Consider the following 18,736-nt stretch of genomic DNA (forward strand, 5'->3'; position numbering starts at 1 on the left):
AAGCCCCCAACACCGAAACCACCTCCTTCCTCCAAGCCCTCCCCGCCGGTGCACTCTTCCCTGTGCCCTTGGATCTGTGGATCCGTTTGCATCTTCACCACCATCCTGTAATACCCAATTTTCTGACGTGGGAAGCAGGTCTGGAGGTTTTCCTTAAAATCGGGGTGGCCATTAGGACCCAGGGCTCTAATCTTGGAATGTTGGGGTCCCTCCCCATACTGCCATCGCCTGGCCCTCTGCAGGGACAAAGCAATGTTTGTGGAATAAATGAACGAACGAAACTCCACTTTTCGGGTGGACAAATGGGGTCCCAGGTCACAGAACGAATCTGCTAGGATCCGGGTCCCCCAGGGGAGTTAGGAAGAGGGGCCATCTGCAGCTGCGGTACTGCGGGAGGCTTTGTAACGAGGAGAGGCAGCCCAACTCGCGCGTTTGGAGGCCAGCCTGCTTGGAGTGCGCCCGGAAGGCCTCACAGTGATGCAGCAGGAGAGCCTCCCCTTTAAGAGGCCCTGCGCGGCCCCGCCTCCACACCCGGCGCGCGCGGTTCCGGCTGGCCCGGCCATTGAGTGGCGGGTACGGAGGTCAATGACGGGGTCCGAGCGGACTTGGGCGTGGTCACCGGCCCCGGATGCAAGGTGGGGCTGTCTGGAGGGGTGTCCGGCCGGCTCTGGGGTCTCCTTTTAAAGGCGTCGCGCTCCAGGCCGCCGTCGCACTGGGGGAAGCTGCTGAGAGGGAGGGGAGGGACCCGAGACTCGAGGACGCAGGGCTGGGGAGGGTGGGAGGGATTCGGGTTCCCTGGAAGTTAGGGGGTGCGGGCCGGTTCCAGACTCTCACCTTCACTCCCTGCAGAGGTGAGGGTGGGGGCTGCAGAACTGGCCGCTCATTCTCAAGGGGGAGACTGGGTATCTGACTCACCTGAGCGGAGCTTGCTGGCGTGCACCTGCAGCCCCTCTCCCGGTTAGAGCTCCGTCCGTCCCACTGGGCAAATGGAGAAACTAAGGCCGCTCCCCAAGGTCCCACATGATTAAAGGACAGGCCTTGAGTCGGGGAGTTCTGGGTACCGGTTTCCGCTTTTTCTGTGACCTGACACGACTCCCTGCCTTTCTGGCGGCTTGGGTTTCCCCATCCGTGCAGTAACGAAGGAGGCTAGAACAGAACTGTTACAAGCGAGGGACGGGATCAGGAATCGCTGGTCCCAGGAGCCCCCATCACTGCCCCTTCCCCTTACTCATTTTCAGGACCTTCTTCTCGGCGATAATACAGGACGGGTGGGCAGAGTGGGGCCTGTCCCCAGCTGGGCGACTCTGCCGCTCTGTCTAGGGCGCGAGCTGGCCCCTCAGCCGGGCGTGTAGAAGGCTCAGCGCAGTGAATTTTGCTGTTATCCTTGGGAAACTGGGAAGGGCGGGTGTAGTGGATCCTTCCCGGGTTAAGGATGAGGCTGGGGGTCGGCACCCGGAGGCCCTAAAGTGGGGTTAGGGTGGGGCCTGGTGATGAAGGAGTCAAGACGAGGCTCCGCCCCCTGGGGAATTAACAGGGAGCATTTCGGACCCCCCAGGAAGCGACAGCCCTGGCAACCAATCAGAAGCGAGGACCGCTTCGGGCAAGGCTCCCATTGGCTCACTCCAACCCTGCAGGGAGAGGGGAGTCCCTTTAATAAGAGCTTACTGTTTGCCTGGCTCCTAGCAAAGCTTCCAGGAATCCTGCGCAATGGGATAGAGGAATGAGGTTCAGAAAGGGACAGGGAGTTGCCCGCAGCCACACAGCAGGTCCTCAGCCTGACCCCTTCATCCTGTCTGCTGGCCGTTCCCACCATGGCCTTCCGGACGCAGCTAATGCTGCTGCTTTGGAAGAATTTCCTGTATCGCAGGAGACAGCCGGTAATGCCCAGTTGGGTGGGTCTGGGCGTGGCTCCTGTGGCCCCACCATCCCCCCAACTGTCCCTCAACGCCCCCCAACCAACGTTTTGCCCCTCTCAGGTCCAGCTTTTGGTGGAACTGCTGTGGCCTCTCTTTCTCTTCTTCATCCTGGTGGCGGTTCGCCATTCCCACCCACCACTGGAGCAGCATGAATGTAAGCCCCCCCACCCCAGGGACCAGCACTTTGTGTGTGGGCGGCAACTGGTCACCGTATCCCCAGGCGTCCCAGCGAACGTCAGAGACACAGGCTGGACACCCGATCAACCAGCGAGCCCGCTGTGGTTGGAGGGTGTGGTCACAGTGGGGACTCAGGCAAGGCCCCAACACCTCCTGTCCCTGCAGGCCACTTCCCCAACAAGCCTCTGCCCTCGGCGGGCACCGTACCTTGGCTACAGGGTCTCATCTGCAACATGAACAACACCTGCTTCCCACACCCCACCCCCGGCGAGGAGCCTGGGGTGCTCAGCAACTTCAACGGCTCCCTGTGAGCATACACAGTGGGTGGGGGCCAGGCGCCGGGGTGCTCGCCCAAGCCTTCACCTCCCGCCATCTTTGTTCCCAGGGTCTCCCGGCTCCTGGCAGATGCCCGCACTATCCTGGGGGGCCCCAGTGCCCACAGGATGCTGACCAGCCTTGGAAAGCTGATGCCCACGCTGAGGGCTGCCCAGGGAGCAGGTGAGGAGGGAGCCATCAGCTGGCAGAGCTGAGCTCTGAGCCTCTACCTGCCTGGCTGTGCAATGGGCCTGGGGCAGGGGGTGTCTCAGGCCAAGCTCTGCCTAAGCTGCGCTCCTGTGTGTTCTTCTCCCAGCCTGGCCTCAGCCTAGCGACCAGCCACAGGAGGGACCACCCCTGGCTACCGAGGTGCTGGGGACTGTGCTTCAAGGGGTGAGACCAGCCTTGGACTTCTCAGGAAGTCCCAGGGTACCCCATCCTAGGCCGGTGCCTGCCCTCCTGGGAGTGCTGGTTCCAGTCCCCTGACTTCTGCCTGGCCTGTCCCTGGTGCCAGGAGTGCCATTCCCTGTCCTATTGGTCCCCAAACAGGCTGTGTCTTGTGTGGTGGTAAAGTCTTCAGCCCATGAGACCTTGAACAAGTCCATGTGCTTCTCAGAGTCTCCGTTTTCCTACTTGAAAAGTTGGGTCCATGGCAAATGCTTGACTCCTACTGGAAACTTAGTCAAGGTCACTGTCAGCCCTTGTCTTTCTCCCAGGAATCCCTGGGGTCTGTGTCGGGCCAAGTCCAGGAGTCCATGGGCAGCTTTGTGGAGGCTGCCAAGGACCTGGCCCAGGAGGTGAGAGGCCTGCCAATCCTCACCCCCTGCCAGGAGTCTGTAGGGGCAGGTGCCTGGCTGGGGGAGGGGGCAGGGTAGCCTCAGACACTTCCTCTGGGTATGTATTTTGGGGTATTTGGGCTTGAAGGAGGAAGAAGTTGCTCTTGGCGAGGGGAATGTGCAGAAGGGAGAACTGCTAGCATCCTCTGGTGACTTGTCTCCAGCTCCTGGCACTACCCAGCCTGGCAGAGCTGCGGGCACTGCTGCAGAGACCCCGAGGGACAGGGAGCCCCCTGGAGGCTGTGTCAGAAGTCCTCTGCAGTGCCACGGGGCCCAGTGTCCCTGGGGGTCTCTCCTTCAGCTGGTATGAGGCCAGCGAACTGAAGGAGCTGGTGGGGCAGGAGCTGGAGCCAGCCCTACCCAACAGGGGCCTCAGTGAGTGACTGGCCTGGGTTCCCAGCCTGGGAGGTGGGGAGGTGGGCCTGGGGACAGGGCCTCATGGCATGTCCCCACCGCCAGGCCCTGCCTGCACTGAGCTGATGGGGGCCCTGGACACCCATCCAATGTCCCGCCTGCTCTGGAGGCGCCTGAAGCCGCTGGTCCTTGGGAAATTGCTGTTTGCACCGGACACACCATTCACTCGGCAGCTCATGGCCAAGGTGAGGGCCGTAGGGGTCCAGGGTCCCTCCCTCAGCCCAAGTGGGGGACAGCCAGGCCAGGGGTAGGCTTTCTGGGATGGGTCATGGAAGCAGGATTTTGAAGAGATGGGAGTGTGCCAGGCTGCAGGCAGAGGGACCAGCGTGTGCCACCGCTCAGAGGCACAGGATGGAGCAAAGTGGAGGCAGGAGAGGTGGGCAGGGGTACTCAGAGGAGTGGAGGGTTGGGAACAGGTGGGCCAGGCAATGACATTGAGGCCCACCTCCCACAGGTGAACCAGACCTTCCAAGAGCTGGCTCTGTTGAAGGACATACAGGAGGTGTGGGAAGTGTTGGGACCTCAGCTCTTCACCTTCATGAATAACAGTGCAAATGTGGCCAGGCTGCAGGTGAGGGTGGGGGGTGTGCCCCATGACGCAGGATGGGGGCCCTTCAATAGGTGGCTACTGTGGGTGGGGGCGGGGCCTGCTGCAGGGGAGGAGTCCTGGGCGGGGAGGCCAGTGGGAATGCAGCAGAGTCATCCTCAGCCTCTCGGGGCATATTAGCCTCAGCTGGGGATTTGGGTAAAGGGCAGGGCAGGGCCTCCTGGCCAAGGGTGTGGCGGTGGGACGCAGAATCCACGGCGAGGACAGGCCCCAGGGATGGGAAGAGGGGTGACAAGGCAGATCCCCACCCTCCCTCCCCTGCTGCGCCCCAGAGGCTCCTGCAAATTCAGGTCAAAGGAAGGAGGCGGCCGGGGCCCAGAGGCCAGGACTGGACCCAGGCCCTTCAAGCCTTTCTGGACCCCCTCGGAAGCGACTACAGCTGGCAGAAGGCCCACGCTGAAGTGGGGCACCTGGTGGGCATGCTGGGCCGTGTAATGGAGGTGAGGGACCGTCCACTCGGGGCATTGTCAGAGGAGCCTAACCCGGTGACCCAAGTGGGGAGACGAGCCCCTCCTTGGGGACCCAAAGAGGGGCAGCGCCCTGTGCCAGGGAGAGCCCGAAGAGGGAGGAGACATCTGGGGCCCTGCAGAGGTCTCATGGGAGCCCACCCCTCCCTGGGGCCTGAGAAGGAAGCAGGGCTGAACCTGGGGGTCCAGGGGAGGACCCGGGTACCTCAGACCCAAATCCGGGCCCCTCCCCAGTGCGTGAACCTGGACAAGCTGGAGGCAGCGCCCTCCGAGGCGGCCCTGGTGGCGCGCGCGCTGGAGCTGCTCGCTGAGCGCCGCTTCTGGGCCGGCGTCGTTGTCCTGGGGCCTGCGGACGCCGCGGACCCCTCACACTTCCTAGAACCTGGCCACGTTCGCATCAAGATCCGCATGGACATCGATGACGTCACGAGAACCAATAAGATCAGGGACAGGTTGGGGGTGCGGCCGCGTGGGGCGGAGCCTCGGCATCTCACCTATTGGAGCCCAGGATGGGCGGGGACTGGGATCCCTTATACCATTTGGGGTCCGTGGTGGGCAGGGCCTAGGGTGTGAGGGCGTGCTCAGTGTCTCGGTGGCCGTGCCCAAGCCAGCACGCTCCGGCAGCTACAGCTGTGATGGACGGGCCTCTGGCAGGTTCCGGCTGCACCCTGCCACCGACCACCCTGCCCCTTGCAGGTTCTGGGACCCCGGCCCGGCCGCTGATCCCCTGACGGACCTGCGGTACGTGTGGGGTGGCTTCGTGTACCTGCAGGACCTGCTGGAGCGCGCGGCCGTGCACGTGCTCAGCGGCTCCACGCCGCGCGCCGCCCTCTACCTGCAGCAGATGCCCTACCCGTGCTACGTGGACGACGCGTGAGCACCTTCTCCCCACTTTTTCTCCCCGCCGCAGCGTCCCGGGCCTCAGGAAGGGACCCGCGTTCCGTTTGGAACATTCGTGAAGTCAAGGCTGTGAACCTTGACTTGGCGGGAGGGCTCCCTGTGACCCACCGCGGGAGAAGCGTGGAGCCCACGAGTCTGGGGTCTCCTAGCGCAGGGAGAAGGTGGTCTGTGATGATAGACGGGGCCCGAGGCTGGCATGGGGTCCAAGGTAAGGGAAGGCGAAAGTCCCCGGCTGGCTGCGCCCTGGGGTCCCGCGGCGCCGACCACGCAGCCGGCTGGGGGGCTGCACGGGGTCTCCGTCCCACACCCCTGCCGCCCCCTGCCCCAGGTTCCTGCGCGTGCTGAGCCGGTCGCTGCCGCTCTTCCTGACGCTGGCCTGGATCTACTCGGTGGCGCTGACGGTGAAGGCCGTGGTGCGCGAGAAGGAGACGCGGCTGCGCTGCACCATGCGTGCCATGGGGCTCAGCGGCCTGGTGCTGTGGGTCAGCTGGTTCCTCAGTTGCCTGGGGCCCTTCTTCCTTAGCACCGTGCTGCTCGTTCTGGTGCTCAAGGTGAGCGCGCCCCAGCCTCGCTGCCTGCAGCGTGGGCCGGAGGCCCCTGACCCGGGCTCCCTTTGCCTCCCGCAGCTCGGGGACATCCTTCCCTACAGCCACCCGGTCGTGCTCTTCGTGTTCTTGGCGGCTTTCGCTGTGGCCACGGTGGCACAGAGCTTCCTACTGAGTGCCTTCTTCTCCCGTGCCAACCTGGCGGCTGCCTGCGGGGGCCTTGCCTACTTTGTGCTCTATCTGCCCTACGTACTTTGTGTGGCCTGGCGGGACCAGCTGCCTGTGGGTGGCCGCGTGGCCGTGGTGAGAGCCGGCCCGGATCAGGGTGGACCCCCCTCAGCTGCACCCCTTCACTGACCCACCTGCCCGCACCCACAGAGCCTGCTGTCCCCCGTGGCCTTCGGCTTCGGCTGCGAGAGCCTGGCGCTGCTGGAGGAGCAGGGCGAGGGCGCACAGTGGTACAACATGGGCACCGGGCCTGCGGCCGACGTCTTCAGCCTGGCCCAGGTCTCAGGCCTTCTGCTGCTCGATGCCGTGCTCTACGGCCTGGCCACTTGGTACCTGGAGGCCGTGTGCCCAGGTGGGCTGTAGGTGTAGGGATGCTGGTCTCGGGTGCACCTGTGTAAGGGAGGCTGACCTGAGGGGTGTGGCGGGGCCGAGGAGCATTTGGTACCTGGACACGGTCCTAGGTGACAGGGTGGGGCTTCATGGCACCTGGGCTCAGGTGGCCTGGAACAAGTGGGCAGGGTTGCCCTGGATGCCCTGATCCCAGGCATGAGGCCAGAAGCTGGCACACTCCAGGGGACAGGCTTGAAGGGTAACTGAGCTCTGCTCCCCCCAGGCCAGTACGGTATCCCTGAACCGTGGGATTTTCCCTTTCGGAGGAGCTACTGGTTCGGGCCTCAGCCGCCCAAGTATCCTGCCCCACCCCCTGCCCCGCAGGACCCAGAGGGTAAGACCCAAGAAGCTTTAATAGCCACTGCCCCGTCTTGGTCCCCCAGGCCCCCCAAAAACCCAGGTTTCCATAGATCCCACTCTCTGGATACTCCAGACCCCCTGGAGCTCCCCAACTCCTAGAGACCCCAACATGGTCGGTGCCCAACTCCACGGAGCAGCTGTAGAGGCCTCCCAGGTCTGGGGGTCTCCCAAGGGCTCCCGCAGTTGAGTCTGTCCTCTTCCACAGTGTTGGTGGAGGGGGCCCCTCCCGGCCTGATTCCTGGGGTGTCCGTGCGGGGCCTGGAAAAGCACTTCCCCAGCAACCCACAACCAGCCCTGCGCGGGCTCAGCCTGGACTTCTACCAGGGCCAGATCACTGCCTTCCTGGGCCACAACGGGGCTGGCAAGACCACCACATTGTGAGCGGCTGCCCCACTTCTCCTGGGCCTCAGCTTACCGTCCCGTGGGAGAGATGGGCTTGGGGGGCCCCGTCTCTACAGTGGGGGGAACCCAGTTCTCTTTGGGTGCGGAGCAGGTCGGCAATTAGTGCTTCCTCTAAGCCTGTTCCCCTTCTCTGTTAAATGGGGACCTAACACCCCTCTGGTCCGAGCACACAGAAAGTGGTCTTTTAGTGTTTAAGTGCTGGTGTCCTTTCTCTGGGAGCCTCAATACCTGTGCCCCTCCGCCTGCCACCTCCCTGAAGCAGCAGCTGCCCTGAGATCTCTACACCCCCAGGTCCATCCTGAGCGGCCTCTTCCCCCCAACTGGGGGCTCTGCGTACATCCTGGGCCACGATGTCCAGTCCAGCATGGCGGCCATCCGGCCTCACCTGGGCATCTGCCCACAGTACAATGTGCTGTTTGACATGTGCGTCTCAGCGGGCCTGGGAGGGGCTGGGTGTTCTCTGGGACCCTGACTGCTGTGGTGGCCACTGTTTTTGCCCGTGGCTGCAGGCTGACTGTGGACGAGCATGTGTGGTTCTACGGGAGGCTGAAGGGTCTGAGTGCCGCAGCTGTGGGCCCTGAGCAGGACCGGCTTCTGCAGGACGTGGGGCTCGTCCACAAGCGCTGTACACAGACGCGCCACCTCTCTGGTGAGCCCGGCCTGGGGAGGGGGCTGTAGGCCTGCGGAGATGAGGCTGGGGAGGGGACTGACTTCAACCGAAGGGTAATGGGAAGCCAGAGGAGACTGGCAGATACTGGGGGACCCGGAAGGGGCCAGGCTTGAGGTCTGGGTGGGTGGGGAGCGGGTATGCAGAGGAGAGGCACCCCGTCCAAGACGGGGGAGGATTGTGCTGAGATCCCAGCCTCTGTCCCCACCCAGGTGGCATGCAGCGGAAGCTTTCTGTGGCCATTGCCTTTGTGGGGGGCTCCCAGGTGGTTATCCTGGATGAGCCAACAGCTGGTGTGGACCCCGCTTCCCGCCGTGGCATTTGGGATCTCCTGATCAAATACCGGGAAGGTGAGAGTTGGGGGGGGCTCAAGGTTCCCCTCAGTTCTGCTTGAGGAGCCAGGAAAGGTTCCAGGCAAGGAGGTGCTGAGGATGGGGTTTTGAGGGATAAATAGGAGTTTGCTACATGGGGCAGGTATTTCCTGGCAGAGGCCCCAGCTTGGGCAAAGGCCCTGTGGCCTGACAGTACATGTGGGTTGGGTCTCTGTACCCAGGTCGCACCCTGATCCTCTCCACCCACCACCTGGATGAGGCGGAGCTGCTGGGAGACCGGGTGGCAGTGGTGGCAGGTGGCCGCTTGTGCTGTTGCGGCTCCCCGCTCTTCCTGCGTCGCCACATGGGCTGTGGGTACTATCTGACCCTGGTGAAGGGTGCCCCACTCCTGGCTGCCGGCAAGCAGGTGAGGACTGAAGATGGCCTCTGACCCCCAAGGTTCCACCCCACCCTGCTGGCCATAGCAGTTGTTGCCCTCTGCCTGCAGGGATACGCTCACTTGGAGGACCATGTGGATGCCGAGCAGCAGAGAGAGCCAGGCAGCAGAGCTGGTGAGGGCTCGGTGGGAGGGGCAGAGGGGTCCCGGGGGGGTGGCTCAGGGCAACAGGGCTTTGTGACCCCAGACCGGTCCTCTGACTTTGAGTTGCACCTGAATTCTGGTCCCTACCTTTAACCCAATCCGGCTAAGCTCACACACAAACCTACCCCTGACCTCTGAGGCCTGGTAAATGCTGGGTCTGACCCCAGGTCAAGTCCTGCCTTGTGCTGACCCCCGACCTCCTGGAGGGAGCCCCTCGCCCATGGAGACTGGGATGGTAGGGGTGGGGTGGGATTGGGGCTGTCCACCCCACCGGGGCGCTGACTCTCGGGACTGCCCATCCAGGTGTGGCCCAGCTGCTGGCCCTGGTGAGGCACTGGGTGTCCAGTGCCCAGCTGGTTGAGGAGCTGCCCCACGAGCTGGTGCTGGCACTGCCCTACGGGGGCGCCCTGGATGGCAGCTTCGTCAAGCTCTTCCGTGAGCTGGACCTGCGCCTGGGGGAGCTGGGGCTAGTGGGCTACGGCATCTCTGACACCAGCCTGGAGGAGGTGCTGCTGGGGGCAGGCCGCTTGGAGCAGGTGGTGCTGGGAGGGAGGAGGGGAGTTTGTGATTGACGGGGGACCCAGGGTGGGTGGCTCTCGAGTCCCCGGCTCCCTCCTGAGGGGCCCAGGCTCTGAGTCCCCTGCTTTGTCTCCCCAGATCTTCCTGAAGGTGGCCCAGGACTGTGCTGTGGACACAGACCCAGGGAAGGGAGCTGCAGGTGCCTGCCCTTGACCCCTAACCTGGGCCAGACTAGGACCTGGCTTAGACCAAGTACCGACCCCTGGCTGAGTCTGGCCCAAGGCATAGCCTTGACCTCTGTCCTTGGTTCCTGTTCATCCATGATCCTTGGCCTTAACTCAAACCCTGGGCTGGATGCTAACCTCTGACCCCGACCCCAACCCCTGATGGCCCTACAGACGGTAGCCACATGCTGTACCCATGCTTAGGAATTGCTCACCAAGATGCGACCCCACGGCTCACAGTCCTGCCAGAGGCGCCAGCCCTGGAGAATGGGGAGCCCGGTGAGTCGCCCCCTCCTCTGACCCAGTGGCCCTGCGGGCCCTCAGGTACCCACAGAGTGAGCACTGACCCTCCTGTCCCCCACAGCTGGGTCTGCCCCAGAGACACAGGCCCTGCAGGGCTCTGGGCTGGACGCCACAGGCCGGGCGCAGGGCTGGGCGCTGACGTACCAACAGCTCCGGGCCCTGCTTCTCAAGCGCTTTCTGCTTGCCCGCCGCAACTGCCGGGGCCTATTTGCACAGGTGAGGGGTGCCAGGCCGCAGGGATGGCATGTGGGGCGCGTCGTGGGGGTGCAGCCCTGGGGCCTATTCTCCACTCCAGGCAACCCCTCAATGACCTCACTCAGCTGTGTGGCCCCCATCTGCATGCCCACCTTGCACACCTTTACCCAGAGTACTGGGGAGCCGGGGAGGTTCTAGAGCAGGGAAGGGTGCACAGACCCGGAGGGTGGGCAGGGTGCGTGGCTGATGGGCCGGTTCTTCAGATCGTGCTGCCTGCCCTCTTTGTGGGCCTGGCACTGGTGTTCAGCCTCATTGTGCCGCCCTTTGGGTACTACCCGGCTCTGCGGCTCAGCCCCAGCATGTATGGTGCCCAGGTGTCCTTCTTCAGGTGAGCACAGAGGGTGGGGGGCTGGAGGTGGCAGGGCCAGGGACCTGTGGGCACATCCCTGACCCTGCACCCTACACACAGTGATGATGCCCCGGGGGACCCCGAACGTGCCTACCTGCTGGAGATGCTGCTGGAGGAGGCAGGACTGGGGGAGCCTCACCCACAGAATAGCTCCAACAGGTGCGGGCCCTCTAGCCTGGGCCTCCTTGGTGTCCCTGTCTGTGCCCTGGCCAGTGGGCCTCAGGGTGTGCGCAGCATGCCCCACTCCTGCTCGGGAATTGGGAGCCTCCGCTACATCCTGGGGGCACCCAGAAGCCCGTATCCACGGCCCTGCCCCCACCCCTGCCCTCCCTCCACAGGGCACATGAGGGCACACGGCCCGCCACCTGCCGGTTCTCAGTGCCCGAGGTTCCTGCAGATGTGGCCCGGGTCTTGGCCAGTGGCAACTGGACCCCGGAGTCTTCGTCCCCAGCCTGCCAGTGCAGCCGGCCGGGTGCCCGGCGCCTGCTGCCCAACTGCCCCACTGCGGCTGGTGGTCCCCCGCCACCCCAGGCGCTGACTGGCTCCGGGGAGGTGGTGCAGAATCTAACAGGCCGGAACCTGTCTGACTTCCTGGTCAAGACCTACCCGCGTCTGGTGCACCAGGGGTGAGCCGCTGCCCCGACTCGGCTCGCCTGGCTGTCCTGTGGGTCCCTGGGTGGTGCGCTCCTGAAGGAGGCCTGAGTGGAGGCCCGGGCCAGGGCTCCCGAGCACCCTCCACTCCTCACCCCTTTTTATTTGTCTCACCCGACCCTCAGCATTTGTTTCTCACACGCCTCTGCATCTCTGCCTTTCTGCCCACCCCTCCCACAGCCTGAAGACCAAGAAGTGGGTGGACGAGGTCAGGTGAGCAGAGCCTCCTGCCCTGGGCTCCATCTGCACACCCTCTGCCTGCCCACTGAGGGCTCTCCCACCCCGTCCTCCCTGGCCCTCAGCAGCCCCCGCTGCCTCTGTACAGGTATGGGGGCTTCTCCCTGGGGGGCCGAGACTCACCCCTGCCCTCGGGGAGCGAGGTGGGCCGCTCTGTGGAGCAGCTACGGGCACTGCTGAGCCCACAGCCTGGTGGGGCCCTCGACCGCCTCCTGAACAACCTCACAGCGTGGGCCCACGGCCTGGACGCTCAGGACAGCCTCAAGGTGGGAAGTGGGGGGTAGCAGGCAGGTGCTGCTGGGGACAGGTCGGACCCCCTTGCCGTGACCCCTCAGCTTGACTCCAGGGCCTTGACACCCACCCCAGATTTGGTTCAACAACAAGGGCTGGCATGCCATGGTGGCCTTCGTCAATCGGGCCAACAACGCACTCCTACACGCCTGCCTGCCCCCAGGCCCCGCCCACCGTGCCCACAGCATCACCACACTCAACCATCCCCTGAACCTCACCAAGGAGCAGCTGTCTGAGGCCAAGCTGTGAGTCCCTCTGTCCAACGGGTCCTTCCCGCCTCGGATGATCTGTCCTTGTGGGTGGTGGGAGCTGGAGCCTCACTCGGCCACGCTCCCTTGTGTGAGTGGGGACCAGGAACTGCCCCCTCGCTTCCCAGGCCAGGGATATGGGACAGCGTCAGGCGCAAGGGCCTCCAGGCTCCCCTGAGTAGCCGCACATTCTCACTCATCACATCCACCTTTATCCTACCAGAGACCTGTACCCCTGTCCCTGCCAGACAACCCCACCACCCTCCTCCCTAAATGGCTCCGGCCGTCTCCCCCACCAGCCCACCTGGACCCCTCCAGCTCATCAACAGCACGACCAGCTCTGCTCTGAGTAGCTGACACCCTCACCCACAGGTTGGCCTCTTCAGTGGACGTGCTCATCTCCATCTGCGTGGTCTTCGCAATGTCCTTTGTCCCAGCCAGCTTCACCCTCATCCTCATTGAGGAGCGCGTCACTGGGGCCAAACACCTGCAGTTCATGGGGGGCCTGTCCCCCACTCTCTACTGGCTCAGCAACTTTCTCTGGGACATGGTGCGGGGGCTGCCCCGAGGGGTGGGGGCCCAGTTGCCACTCGCCCCTTCCCCTTCCAGCCCGTTCTCACAGGCATCTGTCCAGGATGGCCTGGGTAAAATCTTTGGGATTGTGGGAAACCGTGTGTCCTGCTACCAAAATACAGGGAGGTCGGGATGGGGTGCAGGGCTGAGGATGGCAGTTCTCACACCAGCACACTGACGGGGGTCACTGCCATCGCCAATGCAGTGTCACTACTTGCTGCCAGCGTGCATCGTGGTGCTCACTTTCCTGGCCTTCCAGCAGAGGGCATACGTGGCCCCTGCCAACCTGCCCGCCCTGTTGCTCCTGCTTCTGCTGTATGGGTGAGCCTCTCAGCCCCTCAGAGCCTGTGCCTACTGCCTGCCCCTCCCCACCCAACACTGTTGAGGGAGGTGGGGCTCCATAACAGCTCTCAGGGAGAGGGTATGAATGAGGTGACCTCTGAGCGCAATTCAATTCGTCAGTGCGCTGAGGTGGCCTTAAAAGCTCAGTTGGTCCTGACTCGCGTAAATAGAGGACTATAGCAGAGAAGATGGGTGGGCAGACCTGCGTTCCTCTCAGCGCTCCTCGGACCCCTGTCTGAGTGGTTACCTGGCGACTCTGCCCTCAGGTGGTCTATCACGCCACTCATGTATCCAGCCTCCTTCCTCTTCTCCGTGCCCAGCACTGCCTATGTGGTGCTCACCTGCATCAACCTCTTTATTGGCATCAACGGCAGCATGGCCACCTTCGTGCTTGAGCTCTTCTCTGATCAGGTGGGCCCCACACGACTGTCTCGGGCTGGGGCTGGTTGTGGCATAGGCCTTGGCCCCTGACCCATCTCCCTCTTCTTGCCTTTGAGCAGAAGCTGAAGGAGGTGAGCCGGATCCTAAAACAGGTCTTCCTTATCTTCCCTCACTTCTGCCTGGGCCGGGGGCTCATCGACATGGTGCGGAACCAGGCCATGGCTGATGCCTTTGAGCGCTTGGGTGAGAACTTCCCTCCGTGTAGGGAAGTGCTAGCCAAGAATCAGTCATACAGGGCAAGGACCAAACAGCAGCCCCCAGGAAGAGATGTGGAGTTCTTAAGTGGCCACAAGTTTCTGCCAAGTTAGAGGTGTAGCAAAGTGGCCGTAAAAGCCAATTCCATCTTGGGTCACATCACAAAAAGTCTAAGGCCCCAAATAGGGGAGGTGGTGACACCAATTTTCTATTCTAGCTAGACTCCAATTAAGTGGCTTATCCATTTCTTGGTCCTTTCCCTTAAGAACTCAAGGTGACCTGGATGGGGAGGCACCCAGAACCAAGCCCTCCACGAAGACCCAGTCCCTCTTTCCTATCCCTACAGGAGAAAGACAGTTCCAATCTCCCCTGTGCTGGGAGGTGGTTGGCAAGAACCTCTTGGCCATGGTGGTACAGGGGCCTCTTTTCCTCCTCTTCACGCTCCTGCTGCAGTACCGTAACCGCCTCCTGCCGCAGTCAGTGGGGACTGGGTGAGGGTGGCAGGACCTGGGGTCTGGCTTGGTGCCCACTCTTGTCTGTCTTCAGACCCAAGCTGAGGCCACTGCCCCCGCTGGGGGAAGAGGAGGAGGATGTGGCCCGTGAGCGGCAACGGGTGGTCCAAGGGGCCACCCAGGGGGATGTGTTGGTGCTGAGGGATCTGACCAAGGTGGGTACAGAGTGCTGGGTGTGGGGACCCCCACTGGCCCCCTGATCTTGCTCAGGGCCCTGCACTCCTCCTAGGTTTACCATGAGCAGAGGACACCAGCTGTTGACCGCTTGTGCCTGGGGATCCCCCCTGGTGAGGTGAGTCTGGGGTGGAGGTCCTGGTGCATGGGGCAGTGAGAGGCTGCCCTACTGAGTGCCCTGCCCTTCTGTGTGCTGCCACCCTTTGGGCAACACCTACTATGCCCCTTGATGCCCTTTATTGAGCAATGAATGGCTGTCAACATTTGAGTTCCTGTTTTGAGCAACTCTTGTTAAGCACCTACTGCACGCTTACATTTACTGAGCCTTAATGGGCACAGTAAGGTATTAGCCCCTACTGAGGATGAGCACGTTTATGACAGACGGAGCACCTCCTGGGTCCTCACACATGTGCCAGGAACCTTCTTCACCAGGCATGTCATGTACTGGCCGACCTCTCCACCATGTCCATTAGGTGGACAGGGTGGTATTGTTCCTTGGGTACCACCTTGTGGCAGGAAACATTTAGAGGTCTTGTGCCCCAATATTTATGGAGCACTTGCTGTGTTTGCCCTTTATAGTATACCCGCTATACCAGGATTGGTTAAATACATCTCATGTGCCAACAGCCATTGCCTGCTAAGTAACAGCTTTATGCCACATGCCCCCAGTATCTGTCCCAGGGGTCCCCCTGCCCACAGCTCTCCATGCAGAAACTTAGAAACCAGTCCCAGGAAGCAGGCGCTGGACAAGGATCTGAAGCCTTGCTGAGTGTTGTCTGTGGGTGTACCCTGCACCCTGTACCCTGTACCCCCAGTGTTTCGGGCTGCTGGGCGTGAATGGAGCAGGGAAGACATCCACATTTCGTATGGTGACCGGGGACATGCTGCCCAGTGGGGGCGAGGTGGTGCTGGCAGGCCACAGGTGAGGGGGCTCCAGGGTGGACAGTTCCTCGCCAGCAGGTGGGGCTGGCCCTGAGCCCCTGCACATGGGCCCTGCCCTGAGACACCCCCGTCCCTAGCAGAGTGGTCTGGGTGGGTGGGTGGGCCCTGGGGCCTGTTTCCCCAGATGGTGGCCAGTTCCCTAAGCACCTATGCCCATTCCCAGTGTGGCCCGGGAACCGGCCGCTGCACACCGCTGCATGGGCTACTGCCCTCAGTCGGATGCCATTTTCCACCTGCTGACTGGTTGTGAGCACCTGGAGCTGTTCGCGCGCCTGCGTGGTGTCCCGGAGGACCAGGTGGCCCAGGTGATCCCCGCCCGCACTCTCCAAGGCTTGGGATCACAGGGTCCGGGTGCACCTTCCCTGCCCCTGCCACACCTCCCACACCCGCGAGGGTTGCCGCCCCTCCCCACCTTCACGGAGGCTGCACCCACCTCTTCCCTCCTCGACTCCCCCTGGCTGGGCTCCACCGGCCCCGCCCCCGCCCCCACTCCGCCCCCATCTTCTCTCCTCGCCGTCCAACACTCTGCCCCATGCCCTTGGCCCCCGCAGACCGCGAGCTCGGGCCTGGCGCGCCTGGGGCTCCGGCAGTTCGCGGACCGGCTCGCGGGCACCTACAGCGGCGGCAACAAGCGGAAGCTGGCGACAGCCATGGCGCTGGTGGGGGACCCGGAGGTGGTCTTTCTGGTGCGTGAGGCGGGGCCTGGGGCGAGGGGGCGGGCCGGGGCCGAGGCGGAGCTCAGGGTATCTGCCCTCCCAGGACGAGCCGACCACAGGCATGGACCCGGGCGCACGGCGTTTTCTCTGGAACAGCCTCCTGGCCGTGGTGCGGGCGGGCGGCTCCGTGGTGCTCACCTCGCACAGGTGCGCCTCGCGCCGGATGCCCAGGGGTGTGTGTGTTCGGGGGGCAGGCTGCGGGGGAAGGGCTGTCAGAGCGCAGGGTCTCAGGGCATGGGTGGTCCTGACCCGGGAGGGAGGATGCCGGCCCCGCGGGCGTACCGGCGGCTGGACCGGAGCGGCCCGGGCAAGCAGGAAGTGTCCAGGGTGGTAGTGGTCCGGGCCCTGGGGTGAGGGTCCTGGCCCGGGTGGCGCAGAGCGGTCTCAGCTCGGCCGGAGCTCTGCGCTCGCCTCGCAGCATGGAGGAGTGTGAGGCGCTCTGCACGCGCCTGGCCGTCGTGGTGAACGGCCGGTTCCGCTGCCTGGGCAGCCCGCAGCGCCTCAAGGGCAGGTGAGAGGCCGTGGCCGCGAGGCCCGTGCCGGGCGGGTGCAGGGGGGTGAGTGAGGCGCGAGGGGGGCTGGGGGGCCACCTCGGCTCTGATCGGGGGTGGGGGGGCCGCGGGCTCCCGGAGCGACGGATGAGGGGCTGGGGTCTGACGGGTGAGGGTGGGTCCAGGAGCAGAGGTACTGGGGTCCGGGGAGTGGGCGGGCCTTGGGAGGCGTGGTCTGAGCAGGGGGCGTGGTCGCACGTGTCGGTTAGGGGTCGGCCTGAGAGAGCAGGAGGGCGGGGCGGGGGGAGCCCGGGGCTCGTCCAGTAGCCCCGTCCCCTTACCCAGGTTTGGGGCTGGACACACGCTGACCCTGCGGGTGCCCGCGGCGCAGCCCGAGCCGGCGGCGGCCTTCGTGGCGGCGGCGTTCCCAGGCGCTGAGCTGCGGGAGGCGCACGGCGGCCGCCTGCGCTTCCAACTGCCTCCAGGAGGGCGCTGCGCCTTGGCGCGCGTCTTCGGAGAGCTGGCGGCGCACGGGGCGGAGCACGGCGTGGAGGACTTCTCCGTGAGCCAGACCACGCTGGAGGAGGTGACGGCAGCGCCGGGGCGGGGCGGGGCGGGGCGGGGCGGGGGCGGGGGGGGGGCCCGGCGCTCCGCTGACCTCTCCGCGCCTCTCTGGCGGTCCACACCGGACAGGTGTTCCTGTATTTCTGTAAAGACCAGGGGAAGGAGGAGCAGGAGGCCGGAGTGGAGGCAGACCCTGTTTCGGGCCCGCAGCGCCCCCGCCTTATCGCTCACTTCCTGGACGACCCCAGCACCGCCGAGTCGGTGCTCTGAGCCTGTGGGACTGGTGGGAGGTCCTGGGAGTGACCAGGGCAGGGGAGAGGGGCTGCAGCTGGGACCCAGGCCCCCAGAGGGTCCACCACCCTGGGGGAAATAAAGAGAAGCAGTCATGGTGTGAAGCCGTGTGCACGTATGTCCGTTCCCCGGGCTGCCCGCCTGCTGCCCCCACCCGGCTCTCTGCACACCTGGACACAGGCCCCTGTCCCAAGTGTTGTGCACCCCCCCGGGTTTGTGGAGGCGGAGGCAATTTGTAGGGGAAAGTCAAAACGCGGCTCCAGCCAGCTGGACCCCCAGCTACAGAGGCCTCAGTGGGGGGCGCTAAATGGGGGGCACTCCTTGGGGGCCACATATGCAAGGTAGCCTTCATAACAGCCTGGACACTGGCCCTGGCCCTTGAGTGCCCATGTGGGCCCCTGTGAGGTCAGGGCCCAGGGATGCCCAGGCAGCCTAGAGGAGGTGATCCTGGCCCCCAGAGCAACAAGCGGCGGACAGTGGATCCTCAAGGGCCTTCTGGGCTGGGTTTGCCCTGTCCGGAGCGGCAGGTTGGCTCAAGGGGCTGTGGCCTGCGTGCCCTGCATCCTAGAGACCCATCCCTCCCTCCCGAGGTCAGTGAGGGTCGGTTGGGGGAGGTGAAGGGTTTCTGACTTTGGGGCCCGGAGGGGGCTCAGCCTGGGGGCTCCGGGGAAGAGGCGTCGTGGAGGAGGGGAGGGGTCTATACACCTCAGAGGAGGGGTGGCGGCCTCAGGCATGTTACTGGCAGCGCTGTTATCAGAGCTCACACCCAGCACGACTCCTGGCAGGTCGCGTGTGTCCCCGGAATGTAGGAAGGGGATGGGGAGTTGCAGATTCGGAGGTGGCCCGCCGTGCCCTGTGCTGCCCAGGCCCTGGAGTCCACAGAGGACGCAGGGCGGTCACGCCCAGGAGGCCGAGGCCTGGAGCGCGGGTGTCGTGCCTGGAGTCTGAGAGCAAACCTGTGCATCAGGGTCAGCGTTTCATTTGTGGGGCTTCATACTGTCAGAGCACACGTCCAGGTCTGTCCCTGCGTGTCTGTGCACACCTGGTTGTGTCTGGGTGTGTCCGAGTGAGGGTCAGCGCCGCTGCAGCCGGTTGCCATGTGCCTGCCCTGCGCCGCCCTGCGGTGGGGAGCGCCAGTGTCAGCACGGGTGGGTGCCCCATCTGACACACTCAGGCCTCCTGAAAGCGGAAGCTGGGGGCGGGGCCTGGAGCCCCACCTTGAAGCCCACTCTGCAGAGGGGCAGGCTGAGGCCAGGGAAGGTGGGGGGCGGGTCTGCGTCAC

The 18,736-nt window shown here is 64.2% G+C and overlaps 1 protein-coding gene and 1 long non-coding RNA gene across 9 annotated transcripts; one reads left to right on the forward strand and one right to left on the reverse strand.

The window, feature by feature from the left end:
* Positions 1-112: 112 nt before the first annotated feature.
* Positions 113-5,098, reverse strand: LOC130679962 (uncharacterized). The gene is made up of 4 exons (XR_008992945.1): positions 4,976-5,098; positions 1,666-1,700; positions 835-885; positions 113-236 (listed from the first exon to the last, which is right to left on the reverse strand). It is a non-coding gene; the product is annotated as an uncharacterized LOC130679962 (long non-coding RNA).
* Positions 802-17,558, forward strand: ABCA7 (ATP binding cassette subfamily A member 7). Of its 8 annotated transcripts, none has more exons than XM_036889967.2 (46): positions 803-1,877; positions 1,977-2,070; positions 2,259-2,400; positions 2,479-2,591; positions 2,725-2,801; positions 3,125-3,205; positions 3,409-3,619; positions 3,704-3,843; positions 4,113-4,229; positions 4,538-4,705; positions 4,967-5,184; positions 5,429-5,605; positions 5,961-6,183; positions 6,259-6,480; positions 6,556-6,757; positions 7,019-7,129; positions 7,361-7,532; positions 7,849-7,980; positions 8,067-8,206; positions 8,437-8,574; positions 8,778-8,962; positions 9,044-9,107; positions 9,440-9,642; positions 9,794-9,854; positions 10,054-10,158; positions 10,244-10,398; positions 10,641-10,765; positions 10,847-10,945; positions 11,125-11,412; positions 11,618-11,650; positions 11,763-11,940; positions 12,041-12,210; positions 12,586-12,763; positions 12,992-13,107; positions 13,395-13,539; positions 13,629-13,752; positions 14,111-14,240; positions 14,311-14,431; positions 14,506-14,568; positions 15,266-15,372; positions 15,556-15,697; positions 15,944-16,078; positions 16,152-16,255; positions 16,527-16,619; positions 16,945-17,185; positions 17,293-17,558. In XM_036889967.2, exons 1-46 carry the CDS (start codon positions 1,812-1,814, stop codon positions 17,431-17,433), a joined length of 6,450 nt encoding a protein of 2,149 aa, XP_036745862.2. In that variant the 5' UTR covers positions 803-1,811; the 3' UTR covers positions 17,434-17,558. The 8 variants fall into 8 exon arrangements, with proteins under 8 accessions (XP_036745860.2, XP_036745862.2, XP_036745858.2 ...); XM_036889964.2 differs by having other exon boundaries at positions 834-851; positions 1,684-1,877; positions 5,961-6,480; XM_057489591.1 differs by having other exon boundaries at positions 836-851; positions 1,556-1,877; positions 5,961-6,480.
* The last annotated feature ends 1,178 nt before the right edge of the window (positions 17,559-18,736 follow it).

Source organism: Manis pentadactyla, chromosome 12, assembly GCF_030020395.1.
Source record: "Manis pentadactyla isolate mManPen7 chromosome 12, mManPen7.hap1, whole genome shotgun sequence".
In the NCBI taxonomy this organism is placed as follows: domain Eukaryota; kingdom Metazoa; phylum Chordata; class Mammalia; order Pholidota; family Manidae; genus Manis; species Manis pentadactyla.

What these genes read in the sequence shown, in the direction of transcription:
- ABCA7 (XM_036889963.2), top strand. Translation starts at nt 1,812, where the DNA reads ATGGCCTTCCGGACGCAGCTAATGCTGCTGCTTTGGAAGAATTTCCTG. An exon ending in CAAATGTGGCCAGGCTGCAG is followed by an intron (nt 4,230 to 4,537) that starts GTGAGGGTGGGG and finishes GCTGCGCCCCAG; the next exon opens with AGGCTCCTGCAAATTCAGGT. An exon ending in CCTGATCAAATACCGGGAAG is followed by an intron (nt 8,575 to 8,777) that starts GTGAGAGTTGGG and finishes CTCTGTACCCAG; the next exon opens with GTCGCACCCTGATCCTCTCC.